General features: G+C 46.0%; 1 protein-coding gene across 1 annotated transcript in view; it reads left to right on the top strand.

The window, feature by feature from the left end:
- The window catches only part of LOC147035424 (thiosulfate:glutathione sulfurtransferase-like), a 36,555-nt gene extending 28,916 nt beyond the window's left edge, over positions 1-7,639 (top strand). Inside the window, exon 4 of the mRNA XM_085898093.1 lies at positions 7,331-7,639. Coding sequence (XP_085754219.1) covers positions 7,331-7,391 — 61 coding nt within the window. The 3' untranslated portion in view covers positions 7,392-7,639. The remainder of the gene's footprint in view (positions 1-7,330) is intronic.
- The last annotated feature ends 16,418 nt before the right edge of the window (positions 7,640-24,057 follow it).

Raw genomic sequence — 24,057 nt, 5'->3', positions numbered from 1 at the left:
ACACCTGCCCGTGACGTCATGCAGCTGCACATGTTCCTCGTCCCTCCTTGGACGGTACCATCCGGCAGAGATACCCCTCCTGCCGGATTCCAACCCCACGTGCAGCCATGGCGTCACCGTGCGCATAAAAAAAAAACAAGCCCCACTTCTCGAGGGGTTCCCCACGCGAACACATGTGCTTCGCCCGTTGGAGCTTAACACACACGATCGCGTGGAGAACCCGTCCGGTCCAAATCCATTTACCTGCCTAAACTTTGTCCGTCCGCGGGATCGGCAAATCCACCGCGTGCGTTTCCGGACCGGGACTTCACTCTCGCAAGCGAGCACGTGGTGGTCTCGTGCGTTGCACAGCACGGACCGCGTGCTCACTGCTGGGTGAACCCGGCACGGTCCCCGAAACAACTACAACCGCTACTCGGCTTTCTTTCCTCTGTCGTCGTCGTCGTCGCCATTCAACCCACGCACTCCCGCGTGTTACGACGCTCACAGTCCATTCCATTACATTCACCCCGGGAGACGCGGCTGCGTGCTCCCGCATGCCCACCGACATCTCCCTTACATACCGCTCTCACACACACGGTCTCCCTTGCACACAGCGACCTTGCACACGGCCGTTCACTCACGCACGCGGGGGCACTCACCCGCGGTGCCTCACTCACACACGCGGGGGCACTCACCCGCGGTGCCTCATCCACACACCGTGCCTCACTCATATACCGTGCCTCACCCACACACGCGGGGGAACTCACCCGCGGTGCCTCATCCACACACCGTTCCTCACTCATATACCGTGCCTCACTCACCCGCGGTGCCCCTTTAACACACGGCGTGCTGGGAAGCACGTACTCTGGCACCATCGCCACCACACCACTCACACACGGGGTCGCTTCCACACACGGGGACGCACTCACACCTTGCACCACACACACAGGGACAACCACACTGGGGATTTGGGTCCCCACAAGGGTCTCCGGGGCCTCTATACCCCCCAAGCTCTCCGTGCACCCGTTCGCAGCACTCCTCCCCTCGACCTCGCAAAGCACGACCGAACTCACCTGGTCGTGACTCGCCTCAAGGGGGCATACTCCCTCCCCTCGTTCCTGGAGGAGGCCATCCAGCTGCTCGCACTGGGTCCCTACACGCTCCGCGAGCTCAACCTCACTGTCCTCCACTACCTCTGTGTGTGTGTGTTCGTCTCTAACCTTGTCCAATTCATGCAGTCTCTCCTCTATTTTTTCTGTCTCCCGTGTCTCTATACATTTATAAGTTTCTGTTGTCCCCTCCTGTCTATTAGTCTCCGCTTCTTTCTGGCGTCTTTCCCTTATCTTTATGTAGGTCAACCTTGCTTTCTCTTTAAGTCGCTCCCGTCCTTCCCTGTTTTTCACTCCTTGCTCTTTCACGATCTCCGCGTACCTCATCCTTGCTCTCCGTATTAATTGTTCTTTTCTCTCCCTCGCAATTACTTTCACCTCGTCTCTTGTCTCCCGAATTATTTTCTTACCCGCCTCCACCGCGGGCCTGTCAGCCGCTGCACCCCCTCCCAGCTCGTTCGTTCCGACACGTGGAGTCGCCATTTTAAGTTCCCTGCTAACGGCCTTCATGCCCGCCTGCAGGCATCGGCCCATATTCTGTGTCTCACCCCGTAGTTCTTTCATTTCCTCCTTCATGTTTGCTTCCATTCCGTTTATTTGCTGTGTATTCGCATCCATCCTCGTTTTTACTTCATTTGTATTTGTATCCATCTTTTCGTTCATTTGTTGTGTATTCGCATCCATCTTCTCGTTCATGTTCGCATTTATCTTCGCTGTCATTTCCGCCAGCATGGCGCATAGCTGGGCCATGTCGGGTGCGCTTGAGTGAGCCGTTTCGGCAGGGGTTGGGGAAGGGTTTTGGTGGAGAGGGGGAGGGGAGGTGTCATACACCGCGGCCGCTGCAGCACCCATTTCGGGCTCTGGGTTCAGTTGGGCGAGTTCGTTTTCCTGTACAACCAACATTTCCTGCACGGGGATTCCATCCTGAGCCATGGATTCTACACATTCTACATCCATTTCTAATACCCCCGGCTCCCGCTCGCCTTGAGACGCCATCTTGCTTCTCGTGAAGGGTTAATTTAGCTCGCTCGTAATTTGGAGGGAATCGGGGGTCGCTTCTCTCACCCCTGGACCGATTCCCGTGAATTTAGCTGGAGACAGGAGAGCCCGTTTTCCTGTTCTCCGATACCAGTGCCGCGAGGAGGGCGATGGATTTGTATCGCACGACCTGACACCAGTGTTACTGATTCGCGCCCGCCGGCGTGCTGACGGCCACGTAACTCGAATCGCGGCACGTCGCCCACCGGACGGACAATCCAGTCGTGACCCTCTCGGACTAACGCCGGGAACCAGTCACGGGTGGACCTTTCGGTCTCACCGCGATCGAGCCAATCAGCCCCCGCGTGGAATAGGGTTGCTCGCCAAATTCGACCTACCTAAGTACCCACACGGAGGGTAGACCGGGCGATCGCACCTCGCCGCAGGTCGACTTCGGACACGGGCCACTTAAGCGACCCGTTCCGTACTATCGGGATAACCGAGCGGTGTTATCGTCGGCCTCGACGGTTCGATTAATTATCGGGCGTATTCAGCCCACTACCAACCCTTTACGTGAAGCAAGATGAGGATTCAATGAGAGAAATGACGAAGCGAAGCGGGAAACAGTTCAACACAAAGCACATTTATTCGCGATGAACGGAAAGCACACATATTCAATTCCACCAAAAGCACATAGAAAAGAAGAGAAACACAATGCAATTTTACACAAAAAGCAAATGCGACAATGCAGATCTAATACCGATTACGCGAGCACACGGCAACACTTATACAATTTTACTTCACAGACGGCGCCGACAACACATATCCAAAACCAAGAAAAAGAATACCCTCAAGGATGAGGCGGGCCTGAGGCCGAGACCGGGTCGGGCCTACCCGTCTGGTGATGAGACGCGGAGCGGCGATGGTGCCTCAACTCCGCGGGCCTCGCGGACAGTGTCTGGTAGGGGGTGGGAAGGGGGCCCCCTTGGTCGCACTATCTCAGCGCGGGGGGAAACAGGAGGGGGTTGCTGATGCTCGGGGGAAAGGAGGATTTCTACTCTGCCTCGAGTCCCGCGACGAGCGTCTCCACCTCGACCAGGTCGCGCCGTCGGCCTCCCTGGTGTGCAGCTCCCGGCACAACGCGAGCACCCCTCGTCTGCCCTCGCCGCCTCTCCACAGCTCCGTCCTCTTCGCTCCGACTCCAACGCACACGACGACGACGACCAACTCCTTCTTGCTTCTTCTTCCCAACTCCACCGACTGCGAAGTCTTCACTCCCCTTGACTTGACGAACGCGGTCGCTTATATAAGCCCCGTGGCTTCGCTCTCTCATCTTTGACCCCCTGCCTTCGACCTTTCACCTCGCTCCCCATTGGCCCGAGAAAAAGTGGGCGTGAATGCATTTTGATCCATAAATTTGCATATAGCGACCGCCCTCCAACGCCCTGGAGGCGGGGCCAAATCGCCCCTCGCTCACCAATTGGACAGAACAAAAGTGGGCGTGTGTCGTTTTTGATCCGTTTTTGGAGCTGAAAATCCGTGGTTTTGTACACGCTGTTCGGCCCGCGCCCTGCACGAGTCCAACACCGGTACCCACAAGCGGCACAAGAACGGTGGCGATGCGACGGTTGCGAGGTGTGACGTGAAGCGGCGCCGCGGTGGGTGGTTGATGTTGTGGTTGGTGGTGGTAACAATGGCGGTTGGTCCAAAATAAAGATAGTAAAAGAAAAACGGCTATCCTGAAGAGTCGCAGCACGCATGAATAACATTTATTCCCTCTAGACAACGGGTTTGGGCCTAACTACACATATACTTACCGAGATATCTCACCTGAGGGACCTGAATGGTGGTTTGCGAATTTGGTAACCACAACAATATATACACATGAAATGTACCAAGGCAGATAATGTTCATGATTCTGAATATTTTGTTTTAATTCCTTATTTATTTTTCTTCAAGGCCTGTATACTCTACTTCTAATTCTTTAATCACATCCATTAAATGTCTCTTCTCCTTCAAAGTGCACACTCATTTCTCTTAAACAATTAATCTCATCAACTCTAACTATTTTCTTCTAAATAGTCATTCTTTTCTTGATGTTCATTCTGTTGTTTTAAACAACTATTCTCGTATTCTAAATTTTCAAACTGTTTTTTAAAATCTTATTTATTTTGTCTCTTATTTTGAGTAATCATCATAACACCGAATTTTTAAAATTTATTTATATAGTACATTGTTGTTTTTTTATTACCTGATTGTTGGATATTTAATATTTAAAGGATCCAGGAAATGTGGGGTGTTGTGGACACGACCCTAATGTTTGATTGGGGAGCCTTAATGACAATGTCGTTAAATGGTCTTAACATAAATGAAACTATATAGTTAAGTGATTTTTTTGTCTCATTCCTATGAAGATCATATAGTTCAGTGATTATTGACATTGTGCTTAAGGTTATATAGCTATGTGAACCTTTAAAGATGGAAAGTGAACCTTTTTGGGTAAAAACAAAAAAATGCTTTGGTAATCACAATTAAATAATATTGAGCAGTGTCCCAGAACCTGTATTTATATACACCTGCCATGTATTGGGCACAAGGTAGGGGATGGGATAAAATACCACTCGCACTCCATACATGCCCCATCTCTTTCCTTCTTTTCCTATGATATTCTCCCAAAGTTTTCTCTCTCCACTTATCCTCCCTCCTCTCAACATAAATTTCCCCATTTTATCTGCAAACCTCTTCATCCCCCAATGTATCTATAATTGTGTGTCTGTGTGTATGTCTCCTCCATAACTCCAAAACCATGAAACGTACAGAGGCCCCAAACTTTGCATGCAAACTAAGGGAACTCCAAGGGAGTGCATGAATGAAAACTAGGTGTTTGGGTAAAGTTAAGCACCCCTTTTGAAGATAATTAATGGCTTACCTCCATGATAGGCTTCTCTTTGGTCAGCCCAACTTCGTCTCACAGGAGTTTTAGCCACCATTTTGTTTCGGCCTATTCAAACATGCCTTGCCTTGGAAACTAGATTGGAGAGACAAGTGTTTCCTAAAAAGATTGAGGTAAGTGCTGTGTTTGTATTATCTATGTTTTTTTAAAGTAACCGTATGGCTGAAATGGTGCTTAACATATGCCTGGTCATACTAAACACCGCACAAAGACGTACGGACCCAAATTTATTTTTAAGCTAAAATTAACACTTTTTAAGTAGTCAGGTCTGCTGCTAACCTCAATTCCACAATTTAGATTTTCATATTCAGCTCTGGTTAAGAGATTTTAGAGCTTATCACATTTTTGTTGCAATTAAAGAAAGCCACGAAAACTACACACAGATTCCTAGAGAGTTGTGAGGGGAGGGGAAGGAAAAGCAGCGCCATAGAATATGGCTTTATTTTAATTACAACTCAAATGTGCCTTTATTACTGCCTCGGAGATCGGAGAGTTCTAATTCCATGATAGTGGGTACACATAGTCGTACAAGTCCCATCCCACAAAGGAAGCCCATGTTATAATCTCTTTAAAGGAGATTCCAAATACTCAGACCACCTCAAGGCTTATCTATCCCTTGATACTCCACAGAATGGATATGATGTGTCGTTTTGCGATTTATAAAGTGAGCAGTTTTGTGATCAAGAGGCAAAAATCTTCTTCACGATTAGCCGTGACTTCACAACCGAGAGTCGACTGCCACATTTGTGCTGTCTATGACTTACATAGACAATCCAAATGTGGCTGTTGTACGATTTAACTCAAACGGTGAATAATTTTCGTTTCCCTTCCCCCCTCCCACCTCCCCACAAAAACATTGATGAATCGATCTGCCTATGAAACTGATCAGAGAGATCCAATTCCAGAGTGGGTAAACAGGGTGGCAGCCGCTGTTCGAGTCGTGTACCTCAAGGGAAGCCCATTTTATAATCTCTTTAAAATGGTATGTGTTGTTTGACAGTGATGGGTAGTTTTGCTGTGCTGTTTTCACGTACCCCATTTTGTTCATTCCTGTACTAATTACGGCAGAAGGAGCATCCCCCCGCCCCCCACTTCCCCTCAAGTCCCCCTCCCAAATGCAAGTCAAAGTCCCCCTTTCCCTTCAAGTCCCACTATCAACCGTAAGTCCAGAACACCCCCTCTCCCACCCCTCCTTCCTCACATCCCCAACCCTCCACCACCCCTCTTTTCCCCTTTCTCTTGCTCCCCCCTTCTCTTCGTATTCCCATCACCAAAGCGACGGGTGGTATTTGCTGGTATGTAATAAATATATCATCCCTAAGCCAGCTGCTTTTATCCAAAATAAATACTGCATGTAAAACAAGTACCATCAGTATCCAAAAAGTCTGAATTCATTTTGCTTATTTTGGTTTCATTTGAGGGCCAAACTGGTAACAATTACCAAACCACACCCCCCCCCTCAAAAACAAACAAATAAATCTCAGTTTGCAGTGAACAATTTTTATAGAATTTAGTTCGCGAGTGCACTAGTTTTAGCTAGTCAGCTAGTTTTACAATTTAGCTAGTCCGATGGGATGGTGCAAGAGTAGGGAGTCCACTTACCTTTGAGCTGTCTAGTCTAAATTTGATTTCTCATGTGACTATAAAATGTTGGATTGGATCTTCATAGGTGAGGCATTGCAACACCTATTCACCATCCCTCGGATGGACGTTAAGCTCAATATTCCATCTGCTAGCATTAGTTGGTGGATGTTAAATATCCCATACTGTCTTTCATGGAATGTAAACGAGTTATCTCCAGCACTTCAACAAATTACAAATTCCTGCACAAATCATGTTAGGTTGAATGTCAGGTCTGGTCAACAACTTCATGAAAGACTTGGGTCAAAAACGTTGGTGGGACTCCAGAAGAAGGTGGGAATATTTGTTGACATTTTAGTAGTTGCTGTAGTTGTAGTTTACGTTTTTACCGTTCCAATCAGGGTATCACTGATCATGCATCTTTGATTGCCATTAGTTAAAGTTTGTAAAAATAGTGAGACACAAGAATCAGATGAGTATTTCCACAGTTATCACCATTGTTCAGTTACATTGACATGACAGGAATTTGCATTTACATTCCAATGGAAAGACTTGCATTCCATTTACATTCCTGACACCCCAATTGGCCATCAAGGCCTGGTGTAAATGAGCCTGAATTGAAAGTGTAGGTGTGACAAAGCGTGTAACATCAGAATGTGGCACCAACTCTTGAAATATGTTCCTTTGATTAATTTGTTGATCCTTGATGTACCTCTTCTGACTGCAGGGCAAGACACTATGCTGGTGGTTATTTGGACTGGGTTGCAAACGAGGAAACGGGAATCTAATCGCACTTGAACTTTTCGTGGATGCCCCGACATATCCCAACAAACATGCATCAAAAGCAATATTGATCTACACAGACGGACGCAGGACGGAGAGGCCTTCCCTGAGTGTGTGAGGTCAAGAAGTAGTTTTATCATAATGATTTTGCTCTGGGAAGTGGCTGCTATATGGGATTCCACTTCAGTTGCTCATCCAAAAATCACTGGATACGGTTTTATGTTTCATTTGTGAATAAAAGATTGTAGCCATGGCTCTGATATCAAGTTTGTTTGTTTTTAGGAACACCGCGTCTCATTGAGTCCTGAATGCTTACTGTGCATGTGATTCAATCGTCACGGGGCCTTCCAACTCTTTCTTTTTTAAAACATACCATTCTGACCAACTGCAATTGGTACTTTAATCGCCATTAAAGGAGACTCCCAAAAACTAAATGCATTCAAACGATGACCTTTCACGAACCCAAAAACTTCGTAATCCACTTTGTCATCACAATGGGTATGCAACGAGTACTCAACTTTATCCCGGATATAAAAGACTCAGGGAAAGAATGTTCTACATACTGTTTTCATGAGATAAGATATAACTAGATTTGGGGATTCTGAAGATGGGAGAATAAAATGTTCATGTGTGGCAAGCAATTGAAAATGGACCATATAGTCCTGGGGCTGAGGGGGGTCCTGTGTGCAATCATATGTCCCCTAATTTTGACTCTTGATCCTTGTAGGGGACCCCTAGGAGATTGAAAAAAAAACTTGGGTAGACATTCCAGATGTGGGGCAGAAAGGTGCAATTCAAGATGGCGTCCAAGATGGCCACCATGTCATTATAACCAGTATAACTCCATGTGGAATTGTCCTAGAGTGATAAATTTCGTGTCTTTACCTAGGTTTTTGGGGTCAAGGAATCCAATAAAATCATTTGCAGGGTTAAAAAAGTAAGAGATAACGGTAAAATCCAAAATGGCCGCCACGCCCTTTCATCTCGCCTGTTATGGTTCAGAATTGAGGTAGAGGAATAAATTTGGTGTCTTTATACGAGTTTTAGGGGTCAAGCATTTCACTCAAAGCAATAAATTTGCACAAAAAAACAATGAATCATTGTTAATTTCAGTACATGGGCTCTAATTGATTATATCCATCAATTCGTAAAATGATGCAACTGGATAAGATAGAGTGCCTGAGAAGTTGACTGGTGTCTAGTCACATTTCATTCGTAACAGACCAACTAATATTTACCTCTCTTATTCAGGCATTGAATGAAATGGAAGGGATTCCACTGAAGAGGCGCCGTTCAGAATTCGCTAATGTCGATAATCTAGAAGTGTATTATTTGTCAGATTGAAACCAAAGAATCAACATGCAGCAATGCAGAGGCTCGGATGAAAGTCCTCGAGGCTGCTAGAATACGTAACGACTTGGTTGCAAGGAGGCTAGAGCAGGTCAATCATGAACAGTTTGTCTATCATGTGAACAACAAATGTTATAAATCGTACACCCTCAAAAATCCACTGATTAAACTCGAAGAAGAGCCGTTCAAAGCGGTGGAAGAGCCGGAAGGAGTTGAACTGGTCCTAAACCCATCTGTGAGCCAAGCAACCCGAGCCAGAATTGCACCACGAGCTCCTCCATCTACTGATATACCGGCTTCTGAAAGGAAATGTATGGTGTGTGTGCCAATGTAAAGATAAAAGGAGACCGACAGAAATTCAGGATTTGTGAAGATGTACGCGCAGAAAAGTTACTAAAGGCTGTGGTATTCTTTCAAGATGAAGTATACTATCGGACAAGTGACCTGCAAGATGTTCACTCCGTCTTTGGGTCAGATATACATTGTCACAAAAACTGCATCCGAAATTATCTTATTAGGTATGACCGTGCGAAAAGTAAATGTGATGCACCATCCAATAGTTTAGCAAAAACTAAATGTTTTGCAAGGTTGTTAGAGAACATTGATTTCGCATTGAAAGGTGGACAAGGTTTCGCCTTAAGCGACCTCCGTAACAATGTTAATGGATTCAGCGATTCCCAGGAAACGTTTTCGAAGAGACATTCGACTTTTTCTTGAAAGTCACTATGGCCAAGACTTGAACATTTCCAGGCCTACAGAAGCAAATAAGTGTGCCATGGTTTTCTTAAACGCCAGTCCTGCAGACATGGCTGATGTCATTCAGTCAAGCAATCCCATCACTCAATGCGCATCAACTATTAGGCATGCTCTTTTGGACTTGAATTTTGATTTGCAAGACAAGTTTTGCAATTCCGTTGATCTGCAGGACTCCTCGGATAATATGAAAGTCCCAGGTGAGTTACTGAATTATAATAGAAATGATCTTGAATGCAGCGTGGGTAGCAATAACAACTCTTCATTGAGCGATGATGACGATACATCTGATGAAGAAACTAGTAGTAACGGCAATGCTCATTCACCAAAACTGAGGAAACTAAAGTCAGTTTTCCAGGTTCTGTACTTCATGGTCCATAATGGTAGACGCAGGACACCACTCCATCTGATGTGCGCAGAAGGAATCCACGCAACATGCAAGAGCAAAACACTCATCACCTCTCTAAACCATTTAGGAATATCAGTGAGTTACGATGAAATTCTCCGGTATCAGACTGATTTGGCAGACTGAGTTTGCACAAATGGAACTGATGATGTTCCTTTGCCAAGCCATCTTAATCTAGAGAAATTCACCACTGCCACATTTGATAATTTTGATCACAAGGAGGCGACGCTATCGGGTCTGGATGGTACTCATGACACTGTTTCGGTTTTATATCAGGACAATTCAGATGGTGTTCAAAGGAAGCCACGAATTTCAGAAACTGGTGTAGTTCATGGTCCAAAGTCATTTCAGAAGACACTAAAATGTCAAGAGCTAAAGGACTTCTTCAAACCAACAAAGAAGGGAGAGATACCCAGTGACTATTTAGTAAGTAACTCGACATTAAGTGAAGGATGTAGTGCGGAAGGAAAAGATCTTGCTTGGTCACTGGCCCGGATGAATTTGTCAATTATAGAAGAAGGCTTAATCAAACAGGACTGCGATGAACAACAAATGCCATGCTGGAGTGCCTTCAACTCAGTTGTCACTGATGAGAAACTTCCTGAAAGGATCGTAGGCTTCTTGCCAATTCTACCATACCCGGTCACAGAATACAACACAGTGTATACCGCTCTTAAAATTTTTCAGAACGTCTTGGGACAGCTAAGTCAGAACCACTTGGCTATAGCATGCGATGAAGGTGTCTATAGAATCGCACGAGAGATTATGTTGTGGCACCAAGGAGAATTCAAGGACTTGACTCTTTGCCTACGATAGTTTCATTTACTTAAGATTTACCCTTGGTTGCATAGGAAAGTATCTTCGTGGTAGTGGTGCTGAGAGTATATGGATCGAAAATGAAATATTTGGTCCAAATACGACCCAGGCTGTCTTGGGAGGTTCACATTATGTTCGATCTCTAGAAGGCATGACTCTCCTTTCAGAGGCTATGGAGAGACTCCAATGGAGTGCATTCTTTGAGAAGCATGGCGTAGAGAAATATGTGGAGCCGCTCAAGTTGCTTAGAGAAATGAAGCAAGAGGTGTCTGCAAAGAACAAGTCGAGAAGTAAGGAGCTCCTTAACTCTTTCCTTGGACTATCGGGAGACCTGTTCGGGGATTTCGAGGAGTTTAAAAGGGAAAGGAAGGCAGAAAGCAAAACATTCTTCTACTGGTTAGGGTTTATTGAAATGGTTCGGTTGGCACATGACCTTGTGAGGGCTGACAGAGAAGGCGACTGGCATCTGCACCTGCAATCAGTTGAAGCAGTATTGCCATATTTCGCGGTCTTTGACTCGATCAACTATCTGCGGTGGTGTTCTCTACTACCTGGAGGACATGAAAAAACTACCAGAGAACGCACCAGTTGTCTATGACAATTTCATGGCTGGGCGTTTTGTAGTGAAACGTTCTTCCATCCCATTCTCTGCTGTTGCTGCCGACATGTGTCTGGAACAGACAATCAACCGCTCATCGAAGACAAGTGGGGGAATCATTGGCAATACGAAACGGAAAGAATTCGTAACAAGATGGAAAATCATTCACCATGAATTGATGGCGGTAAATCAAACCTTTCGTGAAGTCACAGGTGTACAGTTGAACAATACAGAACTTACTGTCAATCATTCATTCAGTCGTTGGCAAACACAAGAAAATGAATGCAAAGTAGACAAGACAAGATGATCGCGTACATCCTGAACTATGAAAATCCATTCGAGGTGAAGCAAACAACTGAACTGAAACTTCATAACTTTCTCACCAGAGCCATCATGTCAGACGAGATTCAAGATAGTCTATTGTCTGTTCAAGAAACCGGTCTGAATTTATACAACACGTTCAGAAAGGAGCGCCTGGTGGAGAAGACAAAACGACTGAGTGACACAATCAACAGGAAGTGTTAAGACATTCGCAAGTGCTGAGGGAAAGAAAGCATTAGCCCCAAAAAAGGAAACAGAAGCAGGACAAGGAGGAGTTAGGTGTTGCGCAGAAGCAACTGGACATTGCCAGGGTCCGTGGGTATGATGCCCAAGAGGTTTTCACATATGATCTGGTCAAAACTAGTTACTTATTTAGTGATGAGGATGGACTCATGAAAAAACTGACAAAACATGAGCTTTTGAAAGAACTTGAATTAAATATTACAGCAGGTGACTACATAGCTCCTACGCATTGGACGGATATGCCAACCGGATACATTGTCGATGTTATGGCTGATGTGCGAAATCTGAAAACTTCCTCCATGAATACCTTCGGAGAATTGTGCAAGCAATTGCTGAGCATGATCCTTGGGGTATGCAAAAATGCTGCCCATATTGACTTTATCTTCGATTCGTACATGGAAGGATCAGTGAAAGAAAGTGAACGACTCAGACGAACTCAGAAACCCCCAGTCTTGTACAGTAACATCACACGAGAAAGCAAGTTACCAAGAGATATGGATAGTTTCTGGTCATCTGCAGCAAATAAAGCCAAACTAGAACAGTTCATGAAAGTATGGCTGATTGGCCACTTTACTGCAGAATCCGTAGATGTTCATATTGTAGTGAGTCGGATAGTGGGAGACGAAACCTCAACACAAACCCAGTCGATCAGGAATGGGATAGTAAGCCAACACCCAGAACTGGACTCGGACCATGAAGAGGCTGATATCCGTATCATCCCACATGCTCTTCATGCCGTCAGAAGTAATTGCACACGGATTGTAATTCTCTCTAGCGATACTGATGTGTTCGTAGTTGCAATGTATTTCTATCATATTTTCGCAGCAAATGGACTCCATTAACTTTGGCTCAGAGGGGGAGTTGGAGACAGGACAAGATTTATCCCTCCACATGTAATAGCTGACAAGGTTGGAAGACCAATGTGTGAAGTCCTTCCCACGATGCATGCACCAACTGGCTGTGACATTACGAGCAAATTTGGCAAGAAAGCTGCTGGTATCAAGGCAGAACCTGTTCTGTACCTGAAGGACGTTGGAAGGGCACAGAGGAATGTGCAAGACTGTGTGCACAATGCTGAGAAATACCTGGTCCAAGTGTTAAAAGGAGGAAATCATGGCATTGAAACGATGGATTGTTTACGTTACAACATGTACCATCACAGAAAGTCGATGACAATTATTGACCTTCCCCCAACCAGCTATGATAAGGAAGGTCATATTCATAGGGCATTCTATATGACCTATATGCAAGTCAACTGTTTAGGAGATTTTTCGCTAAACCCACAAGACTATGGGTTTATGATGGAAAACGAATGTCTCGTACCAATGAAATACCATCGTAATTTGCCTGAAGAAGTCGCTTTAAAATGTAACTGTGTGAAATGTGCCACTCACTTCTGTCCTTGTAGACAAAGAAAGGTTCGATGCTGCATATTCTGTAAATGCCAGGCAAACAATCAGAGCAGCCAATGCAAAAACCCTAACGGGGTTATTCCAACTAAGTAGGTGCGGTTTGTGCAAATTATAAGCAACGTAATAGTCGGAGGTTTGATGCCCACTGTATACCAAACTGATCGAGTTATTTAAACAGTTTTGGATTCATGAATAATGTGTACTGCATTGTGCATGGTAAATAACAGTGCTCAGGATTTATTAGTATAAATTGAAATGTTACTAAAGTCTCATTCAATGCAAAACACGTTTCTTATTTATTCTATGTATAGTCCTGAGGGGATCCTGTGTGCAATCATATGTCCCCTAATTTCGACTCTTGATCATTGTCGGGGACCTGTGTCCTGGTCAATTAGAGCCCCTGTACTGGAATTAACAATTATCCATTGTTGCTTCTACAAATTGATTGGTCTGAGTGAAATCCTTGACCCCTAAAACCCATATTAAGAAACAATTTATTCTTCTAGCTCAATTCTGAACCTTGACAGGCAAGATGAAAGGGCGTGGCGGCCATTTTGGATTTCACCGTTATCCCGTACTTTTTTAACCCTGAAAAAGATTTTAATGGATTCCTTGACCCCAAAAACCTAGGTAAAGACACGAAATTTATCACTCTAGGACAATTCCACATGGAGTTATACTGGTTATAATGATGTGGCGGCCATCTTGGATTACACCTTTCTGCCCCACATCTGGAATGTCTACCCAAGTTTTTTTCAATCTCCTAGGGGTCCCCTACAAGGACCAAGAGTCAAAATTAGGGGACATATGATTGCACACAGGACCCCCTCAGCCCCAGGACTAATAGGACGGACGCAACGAGTGTTTGCAACTCAAATCATGGATTCGGATCAATTAATGAGTTAAGTGATATGTGAGAGCAGGAGCAACAGCCTTTGAAAAATCAAAACGGTCTGTGCCTACCTAAAGCCGCTGTCACACCTTAACGTTTTCGCCAGCGTATGGCAAGGTATCAAAATGTATGTAAAACGCTGGCGTACGCTGAACTATTGATGTTTTTTTCCAGTTTTGGACGTATTCATAACGAGTTGGACGTATGCATAACGTATTAGTAACGTACACAGAACGTTTCAATAACATATAGATAACTTATATCAACGAATGCTGAGCGTGTTGTCGGCGTTCACAACCTATGCCCAACGATAGTCTAACTTATGCATAGCATGCGGCAGCGTAGGCTATTAATAGGCTGCGGCTCGACAATTCAAATCATAACCGCACTAGACATCGAAGTGTCAAGCCGCTGTCACACCTTGACGTTTTAGCCAGCGTATGCCGACGTATGAAAAATTTGCCGAATACGCTGGCACACGTCGAATACGTTATGGGTAAGTTTTGTATACGTTAAGAGCACGCTTGAAGCACGCTTAAGCATGCTGGAATACGTTGTAGTACCTCGACAAATTTTCAGCATGTTGAAAATTTTTTGATGTATACCAGCATATGACGCACACGTTCCGCATATGCTGGCCATAAGTTGTAGGCACGTTACGTGATCGTTGACACACGTTACTTGTAAGTTACTCATAAGTCGAAACACGTCGAGGTAATGTTTAGCGTACCCGAAACTTATTTCTAACCTATGAGTAACATGCTTTGAACCTATGAGTAACGTGCTTTGAACCTATGTATAACGTATCTCCAACGCATATTGACGTATGCAGACGTATTTGATGTCTTCCGGACGACCACAGAACTTACTGAACGTGTTACTAACTTCCAGCTACCGTATAATGGCGTATTGGCAGCGTTTAGGGGAATTGGTATATAAAAATGGGCTTCACACAGGAGGAACCCGTCAGTGTTCCAGACTCCTTGGTTTTTTTTTTTCTTCGGCATGATGGTGATGTCGACACTTCGATTTCTAGTGCGGTTATGATTTAAATCGTTGAGCGGCAGCCTATTAATTATATTATATTATAACGGCATTAGAAATCGAAGTGTCAACATCACCGTCACGCCGAAGAAAAAAAAAAAACCATGGAGTCTGGAACACTGACGCTAAACATTACCTCGACGTGTTTCGACTTACAAGTAACTTACAAGTAACGTGTGTCAACGATCGCGCAACTTGCCTACAACTTATGCCAGCATATGCAGAACGCGTGAGTCATACGCTGGCATACGTTGAAAATTTTTGAGCATGTTAAAATTTGTCGATGAGCTCGGCGTACTACGTATGCCAGCGTGCTCTTAATGTATACAAAACTGACCCATAACGTATTCGACGTGTGCCAGCGTTTTAGACAAATTTTTCATACGTCGGCATACGCTGGCTAAATTGTCAAGGTGTGACAGGGCCTTAAGTACATGATCTTACTCTTCCTTGGATTAATTTTGTAAGAGGAGGCCAACCCAAATCGCTTGCAGAGACCCGCCATCCCACACCTGGCAGAGTCTATGATGAACACTGACACGTGATGCATGTACAGACTCACCTTTGGGTAAAATGACTGATGAAGGGAGGGATGGATAGAGTGGTTGCCCAAGGTAATATCAATTAGTTTTCTTGGTTACAAGTTTTTTGCATGCAGGAGGAGAGACCTGACAATGGTTGATGTTGGTTTTTTTTCCTTTTTCCCATTCAATTTCCCGTTGGTGGCTGCTTGCTCCTCATGACGACATGAACGACTTTCCTCTCACAGCAACAACTTTTCCCGTGCATACTCTGAACATTTCGTTTTGATCCTCCAGCAATGCCGTGGCGGTGTTTTAACAGCTTTTCACCGCCTCCTTCCCCAGCGGCTTCAGTAGCTTACCTCGCTCAATACCATCTTTCAGCAGCTTGTAATTTTACAGGTTTCGGCAGAAATTTTGAAAAGTAAAAAATTGAATGGTTAGAGGTCCTGGCAACAACTCGTCTTCAGTTGTTCGAAAGAGATCATGGGTCTTTACCATCCCACCACTAATCGGTGCTCATCGTTCCATCTCGAGCTGTTGCTGTAGATAATAAGTAAAGCAACATTTTCTGAATGCAATTCCTCATTGGGTTAGGGTTAGTGGAGCAAATTATTTTCTCAACAATGTGAAGAGATCTTCAGAATCCCGTCTGCTTATATTGCAACACCAAACTCACAGACACAAACAGGCTTCCCTTTGCCTCCCACGGCAGTTAACATACCCCACTCAACATTTTGTTTCGAACATTCATGATCATTATTTTTCCATCAACATAGACCGGTGTTGTCTCTTTATAAATAGTAGTTTTTCATGAGTGAGACAACTACTGTGATTGGTTGTAAATTATCTGAAATTTGTGCTTTGGAGGTACAATAGAATTAAAGCAAGTTCAAAACCCTCAGTTTAATGAGCCAAGTAATTAACATTCTCCCAAATGACTGTAATTCACTCGGAAATAAAACAAATAAAAAACAAGATGCATGATAAATCGGTGAAGAACAGTATGTTTTCAAAAATAAAAAAGTACCTTTCCTCGGTGTGTTTGCCAAGAACAATAATGACAGCAAGTTGGAAAGAATGAAAATTTATCATGGAGTACAATCACACTCCCTGTATCGGGATGGCACGAGGGGAAAAAAATGGCCGCCCATTCAAATGGGTACAAAACAAAAAAAACAAAAAAAACAAAAAACTTTAAAACTACTATAGAGTGAAGTCATAAGCATTTAAAAGGCATACCTTTCATTCTCGAGCGTTTTCACAACTACCAATAATGAATAATGAAAAATACACCAAAATACATCGTTAAAGTAGATCAAGCGATCTCAAAATCGTCGAGATGTTCATCCTTGAAATGTTGATAAAAGTCACCATGCTGAGCACAATAACGGCTGAAGCAATTACAATGATTCGAACTGAAAGAAGCGACATTCTCTTTTGGTTATTGCACCCTTATCATAAAAAATTTTTTCATCGGATTTAAAAATGAATACACCACAAAAGCACACCGAAGCGATGACGCCATGCTGGCATGACAACCCATGGCTTGGTTTTACGCTCTCGTAAAATAGGGCCGTGGTAGCTATGTGAAGATGGTACAGTGTTTTGTCCCTGATGGTAATCACCAATCGGAGAGTCATACCTGCAGCATTTATCATTTTCCGAAGGAACCAAGTGTTAAGCAATGGTGGATTGAACAAATAAGATGACTTATCGCTTTTATTATTCATCTTCGGTCTCTTCCTCTGCTGTAGTCCTGCATAAATGCACGCAAATGTCATTTACCAATATTTTTTTTCAGCACCTTAGCATTCACTCACTTAGTTTTTTCCCCCCCCCAAAGGATCATTGATAAATTACAAAACCATAAGCAATAACTTTGTTAATTAGTAGAATAAATGAAGGACCTGGGCAGGTCCGCAGCCAGACTCAACCACTGTAGAGGATTGATATATCATTAGTTTATTGAAGTGCCCTTAGGTCCATTATTGTTTGGGGGGGCCCATTGTGGCTGAATTTGTCTTGTGCCCTGATGGCAGTTTGCTTTTTTGTACGAATCACCCTTTGCCATGCTTCACAATTGCCAGGAAAAGTCTGCGTTCACCGGTGAAAAGCCCATCTAATATTGGCAATGGATATCAGAAAATTTATTTCATTCCAAAATAAGGATTCCGATCCAATTCCCAGCAAAAAAATCATACCCTGCACTATTGACAGTGTAACAAACCATGACTCTGGAAAGGGCCTGTTAATCCTCGACATACTGTACTTGTAGATCGATAGATCTACATTCTGTATCCATGTGACACAATCAATTTGGTGACGAGAGATTATGAGGAGTTCATTCAAAGGATTAGTAAATGGAATGCACATATATACATATATATATATACACACGAGGTCCGTCTAAAAAGTAACAAAACTGACTTCACAGAAATTTTATTGCAAAAAATATATTGAAATCACAGCTTGTCCCCTTCAAAATAGTTTCCCTCCAGTCTCACACACTTGTCCATCCTCTTCTTCCATGCTTCGATGCATCCCCGGAGGGCTTCTTCTGGAATCCTCTGGAGCTCCGTCATCATGGCCCTTTTGATGGCCTCCGCATCAGCAAATTTGGTCCCCTTAATCACCCCATTGAGCGTGGGGAATAGGAAAAAAATCACAAGGGGCCAAGTCTGGCAAATACGGGGGTTGCTCCAGAGTTGGCACGTTCCTCTCCACCAGAAGGTGTCGGATGCTTAGGGCACTGTGAGCAGGGGCGTTGTCATGGAGGAGCACCCAGGTGTTGTTCTCCCACAGATCCCTCCTCTTGTCCAGGACTGATCTCATGAAGCGCCGGAGGATCTCCTTGTACACGTATTGATTCACTGTTTGACCCTGTGGTAGAAACGATGCCCTTAATGTCAAAAACGCGATGAGCATCACCTTGACCTTCGACTTCGCCATCCTTGCTTTCTTTGGTCTTGGTGATGCCAAACTTTTCCACTGACGAATCTACCGTTTGATCTCGGGATCGTATTCGAATATCCACGATTCACCGCCAGTGATGACTCTCCCGAGCAGGTCTGGATCGTCCTCGAGGCGCTTGATAATGTCTTGACAGATAGTGGCTCTCTGCTGTTTCTGGTCCTCGGACAACAGCCTGGGGACCATCTTTGCGCATTTCGAGATTTTCCGTGATGATGCTCCAGACAGTGCCCTTGTTGATGGAAAGTTCCTCAGCAATCATCCGCACCGCGAGTCGACGATCTGCGCGCACCTTCTGCTTCACACGCTCGATGTTGTCTGCCGTTCTGCTCGTTGAAGGTCTTCCAGACCGTGGATAGTCTTCAACCTCCTCCCGTCCCTGTTTGAACCTCTTGTGCCATTCAAATTCGTGTACGTGACATCGTTTTTCCCGTAGACTTGCTGCAGCATTGCGAAGGATTAGGAAGGTGTTTTGCCAAGCTTGGCAAGAAACTTCAGATTGGCTCTCTGCTCACGACTCATAGCGCGATGACTCATACTAGACAACGTGTAAAGCACTACCTGTAAAAAAACACACAATGAGCGCAGTCAACCATCACCAATCATATATAATGCTGGAATATTGCGAAAGACTGTGACGCAACCCGTTCATTCAAGTTGTGTCAGTGGAGCACACAGCAGCAGTCGCATTACTTTTTAGACGGACCTCGTCTGTATATATACAAATTTAAAGATACACCCACATCTCACCTGGGAATGGAGGGAATGGCCAATCAGCTCTCACCTAATCAACTAAACCCAGGTGGCTCGAATTCTATAAACAATTGACCCCTCCCACACTCCTTCAGCTGAAGAAGCTGCATGAAGCATCCCAAAAAGACCTCCGTTCACAGGTGAGAGATGTGGGTGGGTCATATATATATATATATATATATATATATATATATATATATATATATATATATATATATATATATATATATATATATATATATATATATATATATATATATATATATATATATATATATATATACTTTGACTGCTTTTGATGTTTGCACGTAGTACTTGCTTGGGAGCCTCATTGGTATGAATTGCTATCTGCGCCATCGCTGATTATTCGCCAATAGGTGACAAAACTGGTCCAATAATTGAGGGGGTGTGAAGCATTGGGATTCTCATGTGTGTACTAATTGTGAACGTCTTTATAGTTGTTGAGGAACTCTGGGAAGGGTTCGAAACAACATAGCGCTTTCCTTGTGTTGGTCTTCTTGGGTTGCTTTTATGCAGCTTCTTTGGGTCGAGGAGTGTGGGAGGGGTCAATTTTGTGTACATATATACTAGAATACAAGACCCATCGCTTCGCTGATGGAAGTACCAATCTTTGCTGTGATGGTTAATCAATAGGGAAAGAAGTAAAAGGATTCCTGTGAGTGTGGCGAGAACCAGCACCGCAAGTTGGTGTTTGCAGTTTTGCGAATGTGTGCCCATATTCCCATTAAAAAAAAAAATTTTTTTTGAGAAAAAAATTATTCTTGAATCACAAACCTTCCCGGAGTTCTCCGAATCCACCTTAGTCAGATTTATTTCAAACAGTGAATCCGTTCTCAAGTTATAACATGACAAACAAACAGACAGGCCAAACACACACACACACATATATATATATATTGTTGCGGTATTCGCGCCCGCCGGCGTGCTGACGGCCACGTAACTCGAATCGCGGCACGTCGCCCACCGGACGGACAATCCAGTCGTGACCCTCTCGGACTAACGCCGGGAACCAGTCACGGGTGGACCTTTCGGTCTCACCGCGATCGAGCCAATCAGCCCCCGCGTGGGATAGGGTTGCTCGCCAAATTCGACCTACCTAAGTACCCACGCGGAGGGTAGACCGGGCGATCGCACCTCGCCGCAGGTCGACTTCGGACACGGGCCACTTAAGCGACCCGTTCCGTACTATCAGAATAACCGAGCGGTGTTATCGTCGACCTCGACGGTTCGATTAATTATCGGGCGTATTCAGCCCACTACCAACCCTTTACGTGAAGCAAGATGAGGATTCAATGGGAGAAAAAGACGAAGCGAAGCGGGAGAACAGTTCAATAATAAAGCACATTTATTCGCGGCACACGTGAAGCACACAAATACAATTCCACCAAATGCACACAGAAAAAACACAATTCCATTTACACAAAAAGCAAATATAAAAGCGAAAACAATGCAGAGCTAATACCGACTACCGAGCACACGGCAACACTTATACAATTCTACTTCACAGACGGCGCCGACAACACATACCCAAAACCAAGGAAAAGAAATCCCTCAAGGATGAGGCGGGCCTGAGGCCGAGACCGGGTCGGGCCTACCCGTCTGGTGATGAGACGCGGAGCGGCGATGGCGCCTCACTCCGCGGGCCTCGCGGACAGTGCCTGGCAGGGGGGTGGGAAAGGGGCCCCCTTGGTCGCACTATCTCAGCGCGGGGGGAAACAGGAGGGGGTTGCTGATGCTCGGGGTATAGAGGATCTTTATTATCCCTGGTGTGCGTCTCCACCTCGGCCAGGTCGCGCTGCCGGCCTTCCTCGGGCGTGCAGCTCCCGGCACCGTCGCGAGCACCCCCTCGTCTGCCTTCGCCGCTGCCGCCTCTCCGCCTCTGGACTCTCCACCCTGGACTCTTCTTTGGGCTCTCCTCGTTCGACTCTCTTCAGCTTCTCCAGCCACTGCAGGCTTCGGGCTCCAGACTTCCACACTGCTCTGACTGACGAACACGGTCCTTTTATCCCCCCGTAGCTTCGCCTTTGACCCCCTCCCTTTGACCTTTCACCTCGCTCCCCATTGGCCCGAGAAAAAGTGGGCGTGAAGGCTTCTTGATCCACAAATTTGCATATATCGATCGTCCTGGAGGCGGGGCCAAATCGTCCCTCGCTCACCGATTGGACGGCAAAAAGTGGGCGTGTGTCGTTTTGATCCGTTTTTGAAGCACAAAATCCGTGATTTTGTACACGCTGTTCGACGCGCGCTCTGCACGAATCCAACACCGGTACCCACAGCGGGGCAAGAACGGTGGCGATGCTACGGTTGCGAGGTGTGACGTGAAGGTCGTGGCGGTTGTGGTGAAGCGGTGGTTGTGGTCGGTGGTTGATGTTGTGGTTGTGGTGGTAATCATGGCGGTTGGTCCAAAATAAAGATAGTAAAAGAAAAACGGCTATCCTGAAGAGTCGCAGCACGTATAAATGACATGTATTCCCACTAGACAACGGGTTTGGGCCTAACTACACATGCACTTACCGAGATACCTCACCTAAGGGACCTGAATGGTGGTTTGCGAATTTGGTAACCACAACACTACCCCCTTCCCTTTTTACAGACTCGTCCCGAGTCGTCAAATTTTCATGTGCCATCATGTGTAGTTTTCCCCGAGTACATTTTACCTACGGATCCCTGAGTGCGACATTCATGGTATTCGTGTCCCCAAAATAAATAACCTGAGGGCTGCGTAACTACCTAAACAAACTCACTCACACGGACGACTTAAATAAAATTGCCGGCGCTAAGACAGACATGCCGGGGGCGCACTCATATGTACAGTACATCTTAACCTTAACTTACAAATTTTACACTAAACCATGGCCCAGGATCACTGAACTCTGCAAAAGAAAAGCAGTTAGCAGGGAGCCAGGCTGCTCACATGCAGTCTCTGGCTCAAACAATGCAGGTGACAGGGAACGTGGCTGGCTGCTCACACGCAGTCCAAGGCCTTCCCTTTTGAACTGAACGCAGTGAACCACAACGGTGCATGGGCTGCACAGACGCAGTCTCCGTGCCAGCTCAAGTGGCACACGCAATGAGCACAACGAATGGATGGATGAATGGATGGACGCAAACACGGTGCACGGGCCGCCACTGCAGGCCCGTGTTGTAGCTGCCAACAGGGCAGTTCTCGCAGCTTGCAAACTGTTGCCTTGATCCTGGCGCACATGGAAATGAACAGGGGGGGGCAAAGCAAAAATTGAACGGGGCTGGTTAACAGGGGCAGTGGGCATGGCATGGCAAAGGCAGCAGGCAAACACAGCCCGCAGAAGAAGGCCGCTGCAGGCAAACACAGCGGGCAGATGAACTGGCCGGCACAGGCCTTGAAGAAAAACAGCCAGCAGATGAACTGGGCCGGCACAGGCCTTGAAGTACCACAGCTGCAGATGAAGCTGGCCAGCTTTTGCCGTCAGTGGAAGTTGGTGGAGGGAGTGCGGTGGTGCTGGCCACTTGGAAGGCGGGCTCGGACCTACCTACCTGTCTCCCTCCCACCTATCGCCTTTGCCTGTCACTGTACATACCCACTCCCTTAATTTGTCAAACCCCAATTTAGCCCCAACTTAATTTTTTTTTTTCTGTTGTTTTTATTTTTACTCCCCCACTATAAATCGTCCCCTAACCCCCTTTATCGTCCTTGTTCGGCTAACCTATCCTGTCACCTAGCCTACTCCCAACCCCTACGTTCCCTTCCCGGAGGGGAACAAGGGAGAGCTAACGTCCTGTGTCGAGGCCCAACGAAGCCTCAGAATGGCCTCCCCAGAGTTCAGCGATCTATAACCAAAGTGGGTCCAGCGGCCCACAACGACAGCGAGGGGATGGATGGTGCGGAGGGGTACATCTCCTAATCTACCCTAACCATTTAACAGTTAAACTACCCCGGGGCTTTCAACAAGCGCCTCTCGCTTAAACTATTGGTTCTAACAACCCAGATTCCCGTCGCCTGTGTTGGTGTCCTCACAATTTCGGGCCTCGCCCCCCAATTTTCTCTCCGTGCCCTCACACGGTCTCCTGGCTGGGACACGTGGCTCCCTTTGGCAGGCACGACCCTCTGCCGATTCTCGCGCTATGGCACCCCGGGCACTACACTGCCTCCGAGCCTACCAGCTCCCTAACACCGGGGAGTGCCCCCATGGCACCTCCCCTGAAACGCACACGTGGCAGGCCGGCCTCCCGGGCCCCTTTCCGAGGGTCACCCGTGCCCACAACACTGCCCACGCGGCTAATGGCGCCCGGGCCCCCGCACCAAGCAGGCGCACCCGTGCCCACTACTCTATCCCGGCCCCCCATGGGCCCATGGCCTACCGCGGCCGACTAGCCTGGTGCCCGGGGTACCCACTCAGCGATACTCACCTTTCGCAGCCACGCTCCCAAGCCCGTCAACAGGGCTCCTGCACCCCTCCAAATGGGTCTCGAGCCTACTTTCCCACCAACAACAAAACGACCTCCATTTTTCAATTTGACTAACCCAGCTAACTCACTTTATACTGACCCCGGGGTCCCTTGGGCGGGAGTCACTCCTCCCCCCAATCACT

The sequence above is a fragment of the Eptatretus burgeri genome, chromosome 1 (assembly GCF_056783735.1).
Source record: "Eptatretus burgeri isolate ZD-2024b chromosome 1, Ebu_testis_v1, whole genome shotgun sequence".
Taxonomy (NCBI): Eukaryota; Metazoa; Chordata; class Myxini; order Myxiniformes; family Myxinidae; genus Eptatretus; species Eptatretus burgeri.
This window is presented reverse-complemented; position numbering and strand designations above follow the sequence as displayed.